The sequence below is a fragment of the Magnusiomyces paraingens genome, assembly GCF_902498895.1.
Source record: "Magnusiomyces paraingens strain CBS 517.90 genome assembly, contig: contig3, whole genome shotgun sequence".
Classification (NCBI taxonomy): Eukaryota; Fungi; Ascomycota; class Dipodascomycetes; order Dipodascales; family Dipodascaceae; genus Magnusiomyces; species Magnusiomyces paraingens.
In genome coordinates this window covers 928,889-944,415 of record NW_022474069.1, presented here as the reverse complement: position 1 = coordinate 944,415, position 15,527 = coordinate 928,889, and the positions used below count along the sequence as shown (strand labels likewise).

At 34.9% G+C, this 15,527-nt stretch overlaps 5 protein-coding genes across 5 annotated transcripts; 3 read left to right on the top strand and 2 right to left on the bottom strand.

Annotated features, from left to right (window-relative positions):
• Window positions 1-585: 585 nt before the first annotated feature.
• Window positions 586-2,991, top strand: SAPINGB_P003589 (uncharacterized protein; the record flags this gene model as incomplete). The annotated part of the gene is made up of 2 exons (XM_031998306.1): window positions 586-817; window positions 914-2,991. The coding sequence occupies 2 exons, from the start codon at window positions 586-588 to the stop codon at window positions 2,989-2,991; spliced, it is 2,310 nt and encodes a 769-aa protein (XP_031854197.1).
• Window positions 2,992-3,123: 132 nt separating this feature from the next.
• SAPINGB_P003588 (uncharacterized protein) lies at window positions 3,124-4,325 on the bottom strand (the record flags this gene model as incomplete). The annotated part of the gene is made up of 5 exons (XM_031998305.1): window positions 3,124-3,714; window positions 3,772-3,841; window positions 3,894-3,952; window positions 4,141-4,224; window positions 4,290-4,325. The coding sequence occupies 5 exons, from the start codon at window positions 4,323-4,325 to the stop codon at window positions 3,124-3,126; spliced, it is 840 nt and encodes a 279-aa protein (XP_031854196.1).
• A 1,199-nt stretch (window positions 4,326-5,524) lies between these two features.
• On the bottom strand, window positions 5,525-6,733 carry SAPINGB_P003587 (uncharacterized protein; the record flags this gene model as incomplete). The annotated part of the gene is made up of 1 exon (XM_031998304.1): window positions 5,525-6,733. One exon carries the CDS (start codon window positions 6,731-6,733, stop codon window positions 5,525-5,527), a length of 1,209 nt encoding a protein of 402 aa, XP_031854195.1.
• A 1,704-nt stretch (window positions 6,734-8,437) lies between these two features.
• SAPINGB_P003586 (uncharacterized protein) lies at window positions 8,438-11,992 on the top strand (the record flags this gene model as incomplete). Its single annotated transcript, XM_031998303.1, has 1 exon — window positions 8,438-11,992. One exon carries the CDS (start codon window positions 8,438-8,440, stop codon window positions 11,990-11,992), a length of 3,555 nt encoding a protein of 1,184 aa, XP_031854194.1.
• Window positions 11,993-13,008: 1,016 nt separating this feature from the next.
• On the top strand, window positions 13,009-15,408 carry SAPINGB_P003585 (uncharacterized protein; the record flags this gene model as incomplete). The annotated part of the gene is made up of 1 exon (XM_031998302.1): window positions 13,009-15,408. The coding sequence occupies one exon, from the start codon at window positions 13,009-13,011 to the stop codon at window positions 15,406-15,408; it is 2,400 nt and encodes a 799-aa protein (XP_031854193.1).
• Between the last annotated feature and the right edge of the window lie 119 nt (window positions 15,409-15,527).

The window sequence follows — 15,527 nt, the reverse complement described above, 5'->3', positions numbered from 1 at the left end:
TAAACAAGTAATTACCTGCTCTTGGGTTTGTTTGTTTATATTATTTCAAGTTGAAAAAATTATATATAACTTTTAATATAAGGAAATTTTAGAAACCCTTACATTATATTACCTTAACAATTAGAATATTAATTAATTAATTTCTATATATCTATAAATATATAATAATCAATTATTTGTTAATACTATTAATGAAATTATTAAACTTTTAAACAAATATTTACAGAAGCTTGAATAAAATAAATAATAACGAATACTTTATAATTACCAACAAAAGACTGCCAAATTATATTTACTTGAAAAAAAAAACTTTTGATAACTTCTTTGATAACTTCTTTGATAAACATTGCTGAAATTTTCATAGTTTAATCTACGATAAGCACAATTACATGAGAAAAATTAAAGATCGTTTAATGAAACTTATGTAAGCTTATAAGTTTATGTGTTAGAGGAGGGTAACTATCCCACTAGCAACATATCTGTATTTTTCTTAGCATTAAGTGGCGATAACTGTTCCTTACACCTTTAGATTTTTCAATTAATAAAACATTCACTGACAAATATATAACAATAACAATAACTAAAATGGCAAACGATTCCATTCCAAGATACACACTTTCTTCAACTCTTTTGGGTCATGAAAGTGATGTTAAAGCTGTTTCTTTCCCTAATTCATCCACAATTGTTTCTGCCTCGCGGGATGGCTCTGTTAAACTCTGGAATCGCTCCAATCAATCAGGAACTTGGAGTTTTAAACAACTTCATACAGGCTCTGTTTATGTAAACTCAGTAACATGGCTTAATGATAAAGAAACACGTATGTATCCTATAATTTGAAATTTTTTATTTTGCATATTATTCTTTCTTGTCTAACTTTTTGGCATTGACTTTTATTTTTGCCACTATAACTTAGCTCTCGCTATTGCAGGTGATCAGTCTTCTTCAATTTACGCATGTATTCCTGTCGAACCTTTTCCCGATGATTCCAATGAAGAAATCCTTGAACCATTTTATTATCTTTTGGGCCACTCTTCTAATGTCTGTGCTTTAGATTCTAACTATGGGCTAGTCGTGAGTGGAAGCTGGGATCAAACTGCTCGTGTATGGAAAGACGGGAAGTTGCTTTATACTCTTGAAGGACATTCACAAGCTGTTTGGGCTGTAAAGATACTTTCAGAATCACTAGTTTTGACCGGCTCTGCTGACAAGACTATCCGATTATGGGAAAATGGGAAAGCCAAGAAGGTTTTTAAGGGTCATACTGATGCCGTAAGAGGTCTTACTATTATTACAAGTACTTCTTTTGCATCTTGCAGTAATGACGCTTCAATTAGAATCTGGGATATTAATTCAAATATTCCACTTGAAGAGCTCTATGGACATACTAGTTTTATTTATTCTATTGCAACTATTCCTGCTACTGGAGAGATTGTCAGTAGTGGCGAAGATAGATCTTTCCGTGTTTGGAGAAACGGGGAAACCGTCCAGGTTGTCACCCTCCCTTATGTTTCTGCTTGGTCAGTAGCTGTCAACTCAGAGAATGGTGACATAGCAGTAGGTGGAAGCGATGGCACTATCCGTATCTTTACGCGAGAACCATCAAGATATGCTCCAGATGATGAAATTAAGCATTTCCAAGATCTTGTTGCTTCATCTGGAATTGGAAAAGATCAAGTCGGTTCTGTTAATAAAGAAAAATTAGAAGGGAAAGAAGGTCTTTTAAATCCTGGTAAAAATGAAGGCGAAGTAAAAATGATTCGTACGGAAATTAATACCGTCGAGGCATATCAATGGAGTGCAAATGAATGGATTAAAATTGGAGAAGTTGTTGGGTCTGCCGGTTCTACATCCAAGAAATTGTACAATGGCGTTGAATATGACTATGTTTTCGATGTCGATATTAAAGATGGTGAACCTGCTCTTAAGCTTCCCTACAATGTCACTGAAAACCCTTATGATGCCGCTAGAAGGTTTCTCGAGCAAAATGAGCTCCCAATGTCCTATTTAGACAACGTGGCGAATTTCTTAATTAAAAACACAGAAGGCGTCGATTTAACTAACCAGGCACCAGCTCAAGATCCTTACGGTACACGATACGTTCCAGGAATAGAAAATTCCACTTCATCAAACCAACACGCTTCACAGCAATCATATTCTAAATCTGCCTCTAAATCTTCACCTACATCCACAGCTACAAATGAAAAAAATCTTGTAGTTATTCCAGTCAAATCATTTGTTCAGTTATCTTCATTCAAAGCGGCACCTATCATAAAGGCTATCAAAACCAACAATTCAAAACAAAAGGTGGACAAGCAACTCACTGAAGCTGAAATTTCTTTTATTGAGCAAAATTTAGCTCCAAATCTTCTTTCTGAAGAATCTTCTTCATCAATTTTCAAAATCGTTACTAAAGGATTACAATCATGGGTACCAGCTGATATCCTGCCATTGCTAGATGTGTTACGCATTATTATCCCTTCTTTGCGTACATTTCCGCCTGTTGTGCTTTTGCAAAGTTTACTTTCTTCACTTGATGTAGATGCCCCAAAGCACTGCCTTCTTGCTCTTCGTGGGTTAGTGAATCTTTTTTCTAGTCCAAACACCAATGCTACTAAATTGATTGAAAGTCCCAGCACCCGTGACAATATTTTTGATATTGTCAAAGAGTTGGGTGCCTTGCCAGACCCCAAGCCAGAGCCGCGAAATCTCGCAATTTCATCATTAATATACAATTATGCTGTTCTGAGTTGGAAGCACGGGGGATCTGTTATGTCATCCAACGCTCTTCTTAAGGTTTGTGTTGAATTGTTTCCAGTACTGATTGATTCCGAGTCTCGTTACCGATTATTATTGGCTACTGGAACATTGCTCGTTGATTGTGGTTCTGCTGGAAAATCTATGGTAGCTGAGGCTTTAGAGAGGTTTAAAGACCTACCGGTTGATGAGGAAAGATTAACGGTTGTTTTGAGCGACATCAAGCAATTGATTTGAACATGACTTTCTAAAGCCCATGCAAAAAATTAAATTATAAGTTAGAATTAATTAATTTAAAAGTACGGTTGAAATCCAACAGACAAGTATACATAAAAAAGAATATTCTTTTTATTATTAATATGTAGTAGATTAATTACTTTCCGTCTTAAGATTGATAGCATCAGCACTATTATCAACGGCAGGGGGTTCAATCTTAATATCATCAGCGCCGCCATTCATGTAACTATCCAGCTCATTGTCAAGCTCTTCTAAAGTTTTGCGAGGCTGTCTTATTGAGTTAGCTCCAGCAGTAAACCTTTTCCCTCCACGGCCTCCATCGTATCTAGGGTTGTAACCATGGGGTTTTCTGTGCCCATTATTATATCCACCCCGAATATTATATCTGTTATATTGTCGAAATGTACTACCAGAACCGTCTTGATTTGTTCTCTCAAAATCATTATTTTCATTAGAATTATCAAAAGAATCGCCAATAAGATCACGATTGTTATCTTGATTATCGTTATTATTAAATGAAAGTCTGTTTCTCAATTGAGAGCTTTCGTCAAGCAGTTTGACTGAAATTTCAATACCTGCTGCCTTTTTCCCGTCAAATTGGCGAACTGCCTCTTCAGCATCTGTAGCATATTGAAAATTTGCGTAAGCAACACCATCAGATCGGCCAGAGCGGTCGTATTGCAAGTTCACTTTTCGAACAGAGCCTACTCTTGTTAATAGTTCCTAGAAACAAATTAGTTACTATTATTTTCACATGTCAGTAAAACATATTTTACATACATAAATATCATCTTCAGAAAGCTCATAATGTAAGTTACTGATTTTAATTGTATTTGCAAGATCTGGATGTCTGTTCAATAAGGGTTAGAGTTTGTATTTTTTTGAAACGAATAATCACATACGGATGCGGTCTTTGATACGGGCCATTCTCTCTAAAATTTGAACGAGAATTGTAAGGTCTCTAAAACAAATCAAAATTAAAAAAAAAAATTCAAATGTCAGTTAACAGTTTTTGTGATTATAATGAATGGAAATTTCTTCAAAATTTAAAGGTTGTGGCTGCAAAAAGCTGCCTACGTGTAAAATATAACGAATTTGAAAAAAAAAAAAAAAAAAAAAAAAAAAAAATTAATTTGCAGAATCACATACTTTTGAGATTCCTCCTCCTCGAACGTGTCGGCCGTAGTTGCCTCGTCTGTTATTTCCACGATATCTGCCCCGTGAACTTTGGTACTAGAAGAAAAAAGTTCTCTGGTTAGCTAAAGACATGCGAAATAATTTCAGTCAAATTCACGTACTCTGTCAGAAATGATTTCGTCAAGTGATTTATCCATTTTAAAATATAATATGAAAAATCTCAAGTATTTGAAAGATAAAAATTAAATAATAATAAAAACTAATGAAACCCAATATCACCAATTGGACTCTTTATGATTATTTCAAATATTGTGCTGTTCTTTTAAAGGCCCACATGTGGGAGAAAGGAGAGGTGTGACTGAGGCTAAAAATATGAAAATTTTTGGTGGTGGTGAGGATAAAAAAAACTCTTTATGGGGATAAAAAAGAGTACGCGTACGGAACATACCACACTGCTCAACAATCGATCTACAAGATCACTTACAACGTTTTATGCTGCCTTGCCAGAAACGATTTTTGGGTTTTTTAAAATCTTGTAAAGTACTGTTAAAGAAATTTAGTCATTTAAAGCCTCTTATTACAGCTTTACTTTAAAACAAGTTTTTTTATACATTTATTTCAAGACGCGTTCCAACCGCATATTTTTCAAACATTTAGAGTCGATTGAGATTTTGCTAAGGGCCTCAATTTACAAAGATTTAATAGCCACTGAAATCAACAAGGGCAATTCTGATCCTTTTCATAAAAAATAGCTTGTATTTAGCTTTAACTTTTTGAGCCGGTAATTATTGACAACAATACTTATCTTGCAAAAGCGATAAAACTTCAATACGTTGTTGCAGCTTATGCTATCAAAAATGAAGGGCTTTATGTCACTGTTAAAGATCTGTGCCTTTGGAGATGAAGCTCTCAGACTCACCAACCTTGAACGTCTCCTATTAGGGTTTTCCTATCAAAGGCTACACCTAAAAAAGTGACTATTGTAATGTTTATTTTATTGATAACTATTAAATTTATGCTGAGCAATGAGAAGTACCATTGCATAAACATATCGATGTGTAGAGTAAGGAGAAGAATTTCAACAAACATTGCAAATATTCTGAAAAAGCATGGATAGTCTTGAGAATCATCTTCAATCTTAATTTTTATAAATAACAAATTATATCGTTGATCTTCAAGCAATTCTAAGAAATATATTATATGTAGATAGTACGTCTTTTAGTTCATTTAATTCTTGACAATATGGATTGAAAATCTTCATTCATCGTCTTTCTCTCGACTTCAAGTTTTGAGATTAAATTCCAATGACTGTATATAATCTACAGTAAAAACAAATAATTTTTATCATAATTCATTAAAAATCGCTATATTTTCTTAGTTAATGAGTTGAGTTTTGTTATTCATCCACTTCAACTTCACAAACCATTAAAGATTCTTCACCCTGGCCCAGTGATCCATAATAACCAATCTTTTTGTCTTCGTTGAACACATATATGCTACTAGATCCTGCATAAGCCGTATAATCTTCAATTCCCGATCTATTACATGTAGCCATTAGAATTTTTTTATGCTTGTACGTTGTTTTTTCTCGAGAACTTAAGTACTCATCGCGAAACAAAGGCGACATGCGATGTATCCAGTAATTAACATTGCTCATATCTGCTGAACTGGGGTCGTTATTGAAATTGTTTTCAATAGAATGAAGCTTCTCTTTTCGTTGTTTATCGTAAGCTTCTGGGGTACCGTCAAATTCACTTTGTTTAGGAATGTCTGGCGACTTACTGTGTAGCCAGGCCATTGGGCACAAAATAAGAGAAGCATCATTGTGTATAGCAGCATGCGCAAATTCAAAATTTGAAAATGGAGATTGAAATTTATAAGGGTTCAGATCCATGCAAATGCCCACCTGGACTTTAAGGGGTATTTTTGGTAAACTTTCTCTATTATTTAATTGATCAACCGTGCTACCGGTCTCATTTTTTTGATCAATCATAATGATACCGGTTAAAGGAAAAACGTCAGGACTATCGGGTCCATTTTTCATGGTAGGAGACTCAGAGCAGCCCCATGTTTCATCAGCATCATACAAAAATGACTTTCTATAATTGAACAGTACAGATCCTGTTGGTGAAACCATTACTGCTGAATTATAAACAGTGTAATCATGGTCATCATTTAGGGTTGGTGTTAATTCATTACCGCTCAATTTGTTTGATATTTTTGATGTTATATTTGTGGGGAAAGATGTCTCGTGTATTGATTGAACTTTTTTGAAATATTTTTCTGGATATCCGACAAGAACATGACAACCTAATGCGCGTGAAGTTTGCTTAGCCCATTCCGTTGATACACCAGATGTGGTAGGTTCTAGATACGGTTTGATTTCTAGAGGTGACTTAAAGTTGTAGCCAGTAAATGCGAGCTCAGGAAGAATTAAAAGATCGAGTTTACTTCGTGGCACATGCGATTTTACACCATTTGTTATATTTGTTAATGGAGTAAGATATCCATGACTGGCTAGTATAGTATTTGCCTGTTCAATATTTGCCTTTACACTTCCTATCCTGGGATTAAGTTGAAGAACTCCGACGTTTAGTTTGACCATTTGAGTTTAAATCAGAACAAGAATAACAATAAAATAAATGCGATAGTTGAGAAAAATGGCTTAAGATATGCTTAATTAATCCTATTAAATATACAATGTTCTATTCTATGTCTGGACAGTTGAAAACTAGAGTTTTTGGTGAATCTACATAAACGTTCTTTGTAAGATGTTTATTACAATAAAGTCATTCGTGTAACAAATATTTGCTGTATGCGTCTGCCTCACTATATAAATTACATAATCACATTCACATATATATAAAGAAAATTTGTCTTTGATCCTTTGATTGTTGACCTTGGAAATTTGAAATCTGATCTTAACGAAAGAATGCTTTTTTATTTTTTATTTTTTATTTTTTATTTTTTATTAAAGCCGTTTAATGAAAAGAAAATAATATTCGTAGAAGGATTTTTTCAATCAATTAAGGGTATGGACGGTATTATTTTGTCCTTAAAAAAACTATTATGTTGACTTCATTGGAATGCAGCAAAAGTCTATTATCTCAAATAGGAAAGAATGCTCCACTTTTCAGGTTCTTCATTCCAGTCTAATTTAACTAGCGCAGACACCCTACTATTCAGCCTAGAATACTAAAACACATAACAATTTGGTATGCTTTTGCCCTTATTTTTGTTACTCCATCTTAGGTTTCGGTACATGTGAATAAAATGATAGCATCTTAGCATAACTTAAGAACATTGATATATTGACAAGTATTCAATTTCTTTCTTAAGCATTTTGTTATTTGGCAGCTTACAAGCTTATAGTTATTATCTGTATTAAATCAGTAATACTTTTTAATTGTTTAATAGGAATACTTAAATAAAGATGATAATAATAAATTTATTTTTCATAGTTTAAATATAAAATTATAAATAATGAGAGGAGTTGATTTGATTTCAAAACAAAGCCCTGTTCAGTAACTGAGACAGATCAAAATTGTCGGAATGACAGGAGGTTGATGTTTAACTCATAACGAAGGCATCTCATGGTGATTCAGAGTTCATTATAATGAACTCTATTTGTACCAGACCTATAAAACGGTTACCAATACTTCACTCGATCATCTATCATGTTATCGATCAGGGTCAAAGCATCACTCAGCCTTTTCAAAAATCATAACACAGGGGTTGAACATGAGGCTGCATTTATTACGCGTCAGCGTGTATCATCGTCATCATATTGCAGATATAGCATACATAATACAATCTTTTTTGAGAAAACAAATGAAAATAACAGCTTTGGTTAGTGAATGTCGGCGTTTTAGTGCTTTTCTATATATCATGTTGTTGCATTGTGAAAGTCACTGTTGAATAGCTGAGCCCGGTTCAGCCGTCCTAGTTAGGCCTAATGCATACATCTACATTTTTGTTTACAAAATAATTGTCCGCAGAAAAAAGGCACTCATTCAAATTTTACATTTCACATTTTTTTCTTTTTTAATGACAAGTTTGGATACAACCTTCAGGTAAAGGTTTGGTTCTAATTTTTTTTAGAATTATCTTCATAAGATATCTAAGCTCCTTATTTTCAAGAATTTTTTTTCATATCACCCTTTTCCATACACGGTCTTGACTAGTCACTAGTTTGATATTCAAACTTTCGACGCGTCTTTTTTTTTTATCCCCTTTTTTTCTGTTAAAACTTTTTCTTGCCTCTTCATGAGACTTTTGAAAACTCAGCATTTTCAATCACAACCTGATTATGGATACTAGCGCCAGCAACGATAGCAATATCTATCGCTATTCACATCATGCTCCTTCTCCGTCATACGTGTCAATAGGAACAGATATCACGTCTTCAGCTGATTCTTTTTATTCTGCTGAAGAGGGCTCTAACCATAGCAATGAGAACGAAGTTTTCACTAACTCTCCGCCACAAAACATCGAACCACAGTCTCGGTTTCAAGCACACTCAAATCAACTTCCTTTATCCAGAGCTTCTGTTGCAAGTACTGCCAGTTATGCCTTCTCTTTTTCAGCCTATGAAAGTGCTGCAGAAGATGATTTAGAACCAGATTTCAGCCGTCACAGTCGTGCATTATCAATCAGTACAGTTACTGACCATGAAATTCCGGCTATAGCAGCAACTTCAAAAAAAGACTCTTTTTCTACTAATGATAACTCTCCCAATCCAGTTAAATTAAGTCAAAACTCTGAACCCCGGTTCTCTACCAGTACACAAGACGATCGCAGACAAACTCTTCTTCCAAGTCATCTTTTACAGAATACGCAACAAGTTGAATCAGAGGTATCGGATCGCCCGACTCAGAAAAGTAATGGAACAACAGTTACTCAGTTTAGTTCATCTAGTGCTGATATAGATTCATGTTCTCTCAGCAGCCAAAGCACTACCGATGGTAGTATCTTACCTAATACTATTGAATCCAATAATTCTTTTGATTTTTCTTTAAAATCTCTACCGGATTTTCATTTGCATAAAAGTTCGTCTGATTTAAAACTTGCAGCTGGAAATTCAACTAACTCAGCTTTTTCAGAAATTATTAGCCAACCAAATAGTGTTGATCCTTCTATTGCTAATGTGCCGTCACCGAAATCAACTAAACCCGAGGAATCGCTGTTGCATACACCTCAATCGGTACGAAAGGTAAAATCATCTTCACCAACACTCCACCATACTGATTTTTACGATGCGAAAAAACTTGGGTCACATTTTACTCCAAAACATTCAAAAATAGCATCAAGCAACAGCCAGGATTTTGTATTTAATGACAATTTTGATAATACACGTTCACCTTGGCAAATTCACCAAAAGTCTCTCTCAGATGAAAAAACGGCTTTCACGTCAATACCATTGAGCGCCTCAAGTAAATCAGTAGCTAAATCATTATCTTCTGGATATTTGAATCAGACGCTGGTTGCCTCGGATTCTAATACAAGTAATGCCTTGAATTCAACCCTCAGTAACTCAACTAGTTTTTCTTCTACAAATGCAAATTTAACATCAATTTCAGGTTCACCTTCAGAATTTGATTTTGATTTTGATTTTAATGATAGTAACTTATCTGGTCACTCTCCTTATTCAATTCGATCTCGCCGATACGTCCAAGATTCCCCACATTTAAAAATGCAGGATCAAAATTCTGTTCTAGTTAATAACTTTGAGGAAGCCTCTCCAGACCATGAAAAGACTGAAAGATTAAACTCGGACTTGCCTCATAATCCCAACTTTAAATTTAACGAGGAGATCATCAACAATAAGACTCATGCTCCAAATTTACCACCAAGTGTGTCTTGCCCCCCAATACCAAAAGAATCTTTAAAGGGTGAGAGTGAATCTTTTAGGCCCGTTCGAAGTTCCTTGTTGTCAGAAACTTCATGTTATAGCGATACAATACCCCAGGCAATTGTTCATCCTGCTCGCAAAAATATGCACCATGTCTATAGATCTCGCTCCTCTTTTTCAGATACTGTTTCACCCAAAAGCGATTCCTTGTATGAAAATGATCCTTCTAGTCCTGGTAGTAACATTGAAAATGATATTTACAATAAAGATGGCATGAATTTTTCTCCAGATGCTACACAATCTGAGACTACACCCGGTTCTGGTAATCTGAAAAGCTCTGTTGTCCAAGTCCCTGTTTATTCTTCCCCAAACATAGACTCTTTTTCTAAGTTTCCCTACCGAAACTCTCAAATGCCTGGAAAACTTTCTGCTACTTCCTCACCCGACACAGCAGAAAAAGCTAAATTTCTTTACCAACCGATTTCAGCTTTTGTAACAACTTCGGACCCAAATAGCACAGAGCTTGAAGAAAACTCTTTCCCTTTACAGATAATAAACAACAATACTACCACATACAACTCAAACACTGCAAAAAAAATAAACAATAATTTTTTTTTAGATGACGCCGCGATTTTTTCTTCTTCCACCCCCCAAGCCTTTTTTGCTGCAACTGCTCTACAAAACCCATTTACATACCCAAGCAATAACTTGTTGTTCAACACCAAGCTGGATACCAATACACCAGCAAACAATCTTAGCAATTCTCCTCCTTCTCCAACAAAACCTGGAAGCGGGAACGCTAATTCTTCTAGTAGCTTAAAGTTCGTGCGTTTCAATGATAGTTCATTAGTCTCTCTCATGGAACGGAAAGATGTTGACGATTTTTACCAAGACCAGTCTAGGTCTAAGTCTTTGCCTAATATTAATAGACACGTTATTAGAAAGCACTCTAATGATAAATTAGGTGTGAATTCACTACGCAACTCGCCTCGTAATATTGAGTTTCCTAGTTCACCACCTATGGCACGCAATAGCTCTCCGAATAAGTCAGTAAGCCCGACCTTTGCTCTCAATACCATCAGCAATGTTGACATCAATAATAACACAGATACATACAATACCATTTTTAACAAAAATAACGGAAGCGGAAATAATTTTGAAACTCCAACTAGAGAATCACGAGCAAGTTCTAAAAATTCTCGTTACTCCCAGCACTCTGCCATTTCACGGCATTCCCGTACTTCGCGAAACTCACGAAGCTCGCGAAATTCTCAACGATTCAGCAAGTCAAGCCAACATTCTCAATCATCAACTTCCAGTTTATCCAGTTATTTGTTGAACACACAAAATTTAATGCAATCAATGCTACGGTCTCATCCATCAAATTCTTCACTTCGTCAATCTTTAGTGTCCACGGCAGATGATATTCATGAAGATTTTGAAAATTACGAAAATACCGTTATGGGGAGCGTCAATGTTACAGAGCCAGAGGAGATGATTGTGACAACTAAAGTATCACCTGTCCCTGTTTTTGCAGTTCAGGATGCAGCTAGTAGCGCCATTCTCCCTAATTTGCCTCCTACCATTGCACCCCCAGATGCGCCTATTCCACGACCTCAGCCTGCCATGCTTCGAAAGAATTCTAGAGACTTTGATTTGAGTCGACATACATTTTCTGGAATTAATCTTTCTAATGAAGACGATGCTAATCTTGCTGCGACGGCGCGAGCTGCTAATGTCATAACAGAAAAGCGCTCGGAAAAATTTGGCGAAAAAAATGAAGTCATTGATGAATATGGAAATGTTTTATGTCCACCCATGCTAGAATGGTTTCTTTTGTTTGCTTTTGCACTGTTTCCATTATTTTGGCTGCTTTTAGCATGTGGAGTTTTTGACAAAGCTATTGGCAAAGTCTCTAAACGGACAAAAATTATTGCTTTGGTTTTAGCTATTATACTATTTGTAGCTGCCATTGCGGGCTTGATTGTGGGTTTGGCTGTAGGCCTAACATAATCATATTAAACACATTGCATTCATCATCGATTTGTTCCGCATTGTTTTTGACCGACAATCGTGTCTCTTTTTTCTCATTTTTTTATTACACTCCTATACTTTCATTCTACTCCTGTAATCTTTGGTCTCACTATAGAATTTGTCTTATCAACGTTTAATTTTAATATTATTTTTTTATTTTCAGATTGCATTTCGATTTTTAATAATATTGGTCAATAGACAATAAATATATATCTAGAAATTTCTAGATATTACCAACCTCAATCCACTATATTAAATTTCAATGAATCAAATTCCCATTTATAGTTAATAGAATATTTTTTGAGCTTTTTAAATGTTTGTCGTAGTCCATCTTTAATTTTATTTGTTTTTTTTTTGTTTTTTTTTTTGAAATCATTTTGTCTTTAAATAATTAAATAATTTTTAGCTGGTTTAGTTTCCTTCAGCTATTCATTTTTGGTTAGCCAAGTTGACAGACGATTTGAATTGTGTTTGAATTGAATACTTAAAAACGTAGCAAAAATGGAACATCAACCCTGTATCCAGCTTAAGTACCACTTGATTCTGTAATAATTAAACAGTTCAAAAAAAAAAAAAATTTGAGGGAAGAGCAATTAGATGAATTATCTTTAAAATTTAACTAACTTTGAAATGTTTTTAATTTATGATATTAATGGAAACCCCATATTGGGAAAAAGAATCCTTTTGTCTTGAACTGACTGAATTCCATAGCGCTAAGTAACATTTTTGTAAGCATAGTGGGTGGAAATAATCTATTATCAAATTATTACGAGCCGCAAACTACCTTTTAAAATTTTTAAGTGTCACGTGGTTAATATTTTATAATTTTTCTGGCACAATGAGTGGAAATGATTCAGAACCTGTCATCAATTTGGTTTTCACACACACAAGCTTTAGAAGATTTCATTACTGTATATAAGGAAGACATAATCTTTGAATAATTTTGAAATATACCAGATATCTATAAAAATTTATAATTTTGTGACATTAATACTATGGAGAATAGTCAATCTCTTGCTTCTGCCTCACAAGGTGAATCTTCTCAAGAGCCATCGCAGCAAAGTCATAATAAGCAGCGCCGCCGCCATCGAACTCGAAAGCCCAAAAATCCTGAACAGATGAACAATATTTCTAACGACGAAACTAGATCATTGCCAGAAAGTTCACGTAACAATCAAACTCGAGTAACCCAGCGATTTAATAGAGCCGATCCTTCTCGTGTTGTTCAGAAACCACAAAGAAAAAACCCTAAAAATCATAGCCCACGTTCCAATGAATTAGAGCAACTGAAAAAAGGATTTCCTAATATAATTGAAGATGAACTAGACTCCTCAAAATTTTCGATGGTTTTGCGACCATCCGACCCTGATTTTCCCTTTGATATTAGTAACCTTGAATTCGACTTATTTGTTCCGATCAGCTATCCAAGAGATCCTCCTCTCATCACAGTCACAAATTCCGACATTCCTAAAGGATTTTCTGTGAACGTTGATCTTGGATTTCGAGATATGGCAAGATCTAGCTTGGGCAAAAAAACTTTACTGGATTTGATAAACGAGCTAGATAAAAAACTTGAGTTTTTTTTAAAGCAAGAAAAACGACAGACTATTAAAATTGTCAAATATAAATCTAAGCCAGGTTCTGCCAGTTCAAAAGCTTCTTCAATACAAGAGCCAGAAAAAGAAGTAAGTGAATCATATTCAGCTGCTCCTGAAACTTTTGTAAAAAAAACGATTATTGTTCCTCCTGAAATCAAACAGGCACGAAGTACTCAAGTTGCTCAGTTAATTCATCGTCTGGGTCCTGATGTTATTAGTATGATGAGCACTGATGAACGTGAATCCATTTATAATATCATATTGCAACCGTCACATGCACCAGATCCAGAACTATTTTCCAGTCTACTCCCTCATGAATTTTCCAATACTTTTAATTTTATGTTACAAGTTCCACAAGCTTATAATTTGGAACCCTGCTCTATTATAATTACCAGCTCTTGTGGATCTGAGACTGAAAATAATTCCAATAAGTTTCCTACATTAACAGTCGAAAGAAATTTTAACAGAAATGCAGAAAGACACACGGACTGGACATTGCTGACACATGTTAACTTTTTAATCTCCAGACTCGGGAAACTAATTAGAGAAGATTACTTAGAGTACTTGGATGATGTTATCCAAAATAAGGAAAATTATATACCCGAGCTCAAGGAGAATGAAGAAAAAATTGAAAAGTTGGATCTTAATTCCTTGAAACTTTCCGAAGTTCAAGATAAAGCACGCAGAATTCTTATGGGTTTAAATCCTACTTCCGCCCAAATTAACACTATCCCTGAAAACACGATTAAAATCTCTGACAATATCGCTATCAATAACACCGATGAAATAATTGAAGAAGGGGAAGAATTTGAACCGAATATGGAAATACCATTAGATGATTTGAAAGAAGTGCCGAATTTGGTACCTCGTGGCGTCGCACTACTTCTTCCAGGGCTTTCGATGAAAAATATTGCAATTTTAGAATCACAGTTTGTCAACATGGTTGTCAAATGTGATAGATGCAGCTCTCAAAATGATTTTCTTAATGTTACTTCTGGTCCTTATGGACGTGATTCTAAACCGATCGCTGAGGAATGCTCAAAATGTAAGGCTACATTAGCGGTATGTTTTCGGAAAAATCTTATTCATTTAAATGGAAATTTTTCTCAACCACCTGTTGCTGGTTACTTGGAGTTTTCCGGATGCACACCTTTTGACATGCTTGCCAGTACCTTTATTCCTACATGCGAAAATTGTGCAACACCTCTTAATGATAGTCCTTTTAGACGAATTGAGAAATCAAAGAAAGCCACCATGAACTGTCGCTCTTGTCATATTAGATTGATTTTGCAGCTTGATGATATTCAGTTTGAAAAAGTTTCGGAAGATGTACTTTCTTCAAAGGTTTTAGAAGGTGTTCGAGTTATCAAAAGAAGTGATGAAGGAAAGCAGAAACTTGGAATTGTTAGTGGCTCTCCATTACCTAATGATGGTTCATGCTCTCACTATCGAAAATCGAAACGGTGGTATCGTTTTTCTTGCTGTGGAAAGGTTTATCCTTGTGGTAAATGTCATGATGCTGATCAAGATCATCCTAACGAACATGCCACGAGAATTATTTGTGGCCATTGTTCTCGAGAGCAAAACATTTCTAACGTCTGTTTTTATTGTCGGTATGAATTTCAAACAAAAGAAACAGGTTTCTGGGAAGGTGGAAAAGGTACCCGTGATCCGACCAAGCTTAACCGTAATGACACTCGCAAGCATAAGAAGATGTCTACACCAAGCAATAAGCCCAAAAATAATTCAAAGAAGAAGCAATCTTCAGGAGGAAATTCCACAGTATCGCATTCATAATTTTTATCACCCGTTGGTTCTAAAAGTATTGATTTAAACATATTTTGTTTGAAAATCAACACTTAACTTTAATAGGCATTTTTTTAGAAATGAAAGTATAGATAAAATAAGCTTAATAC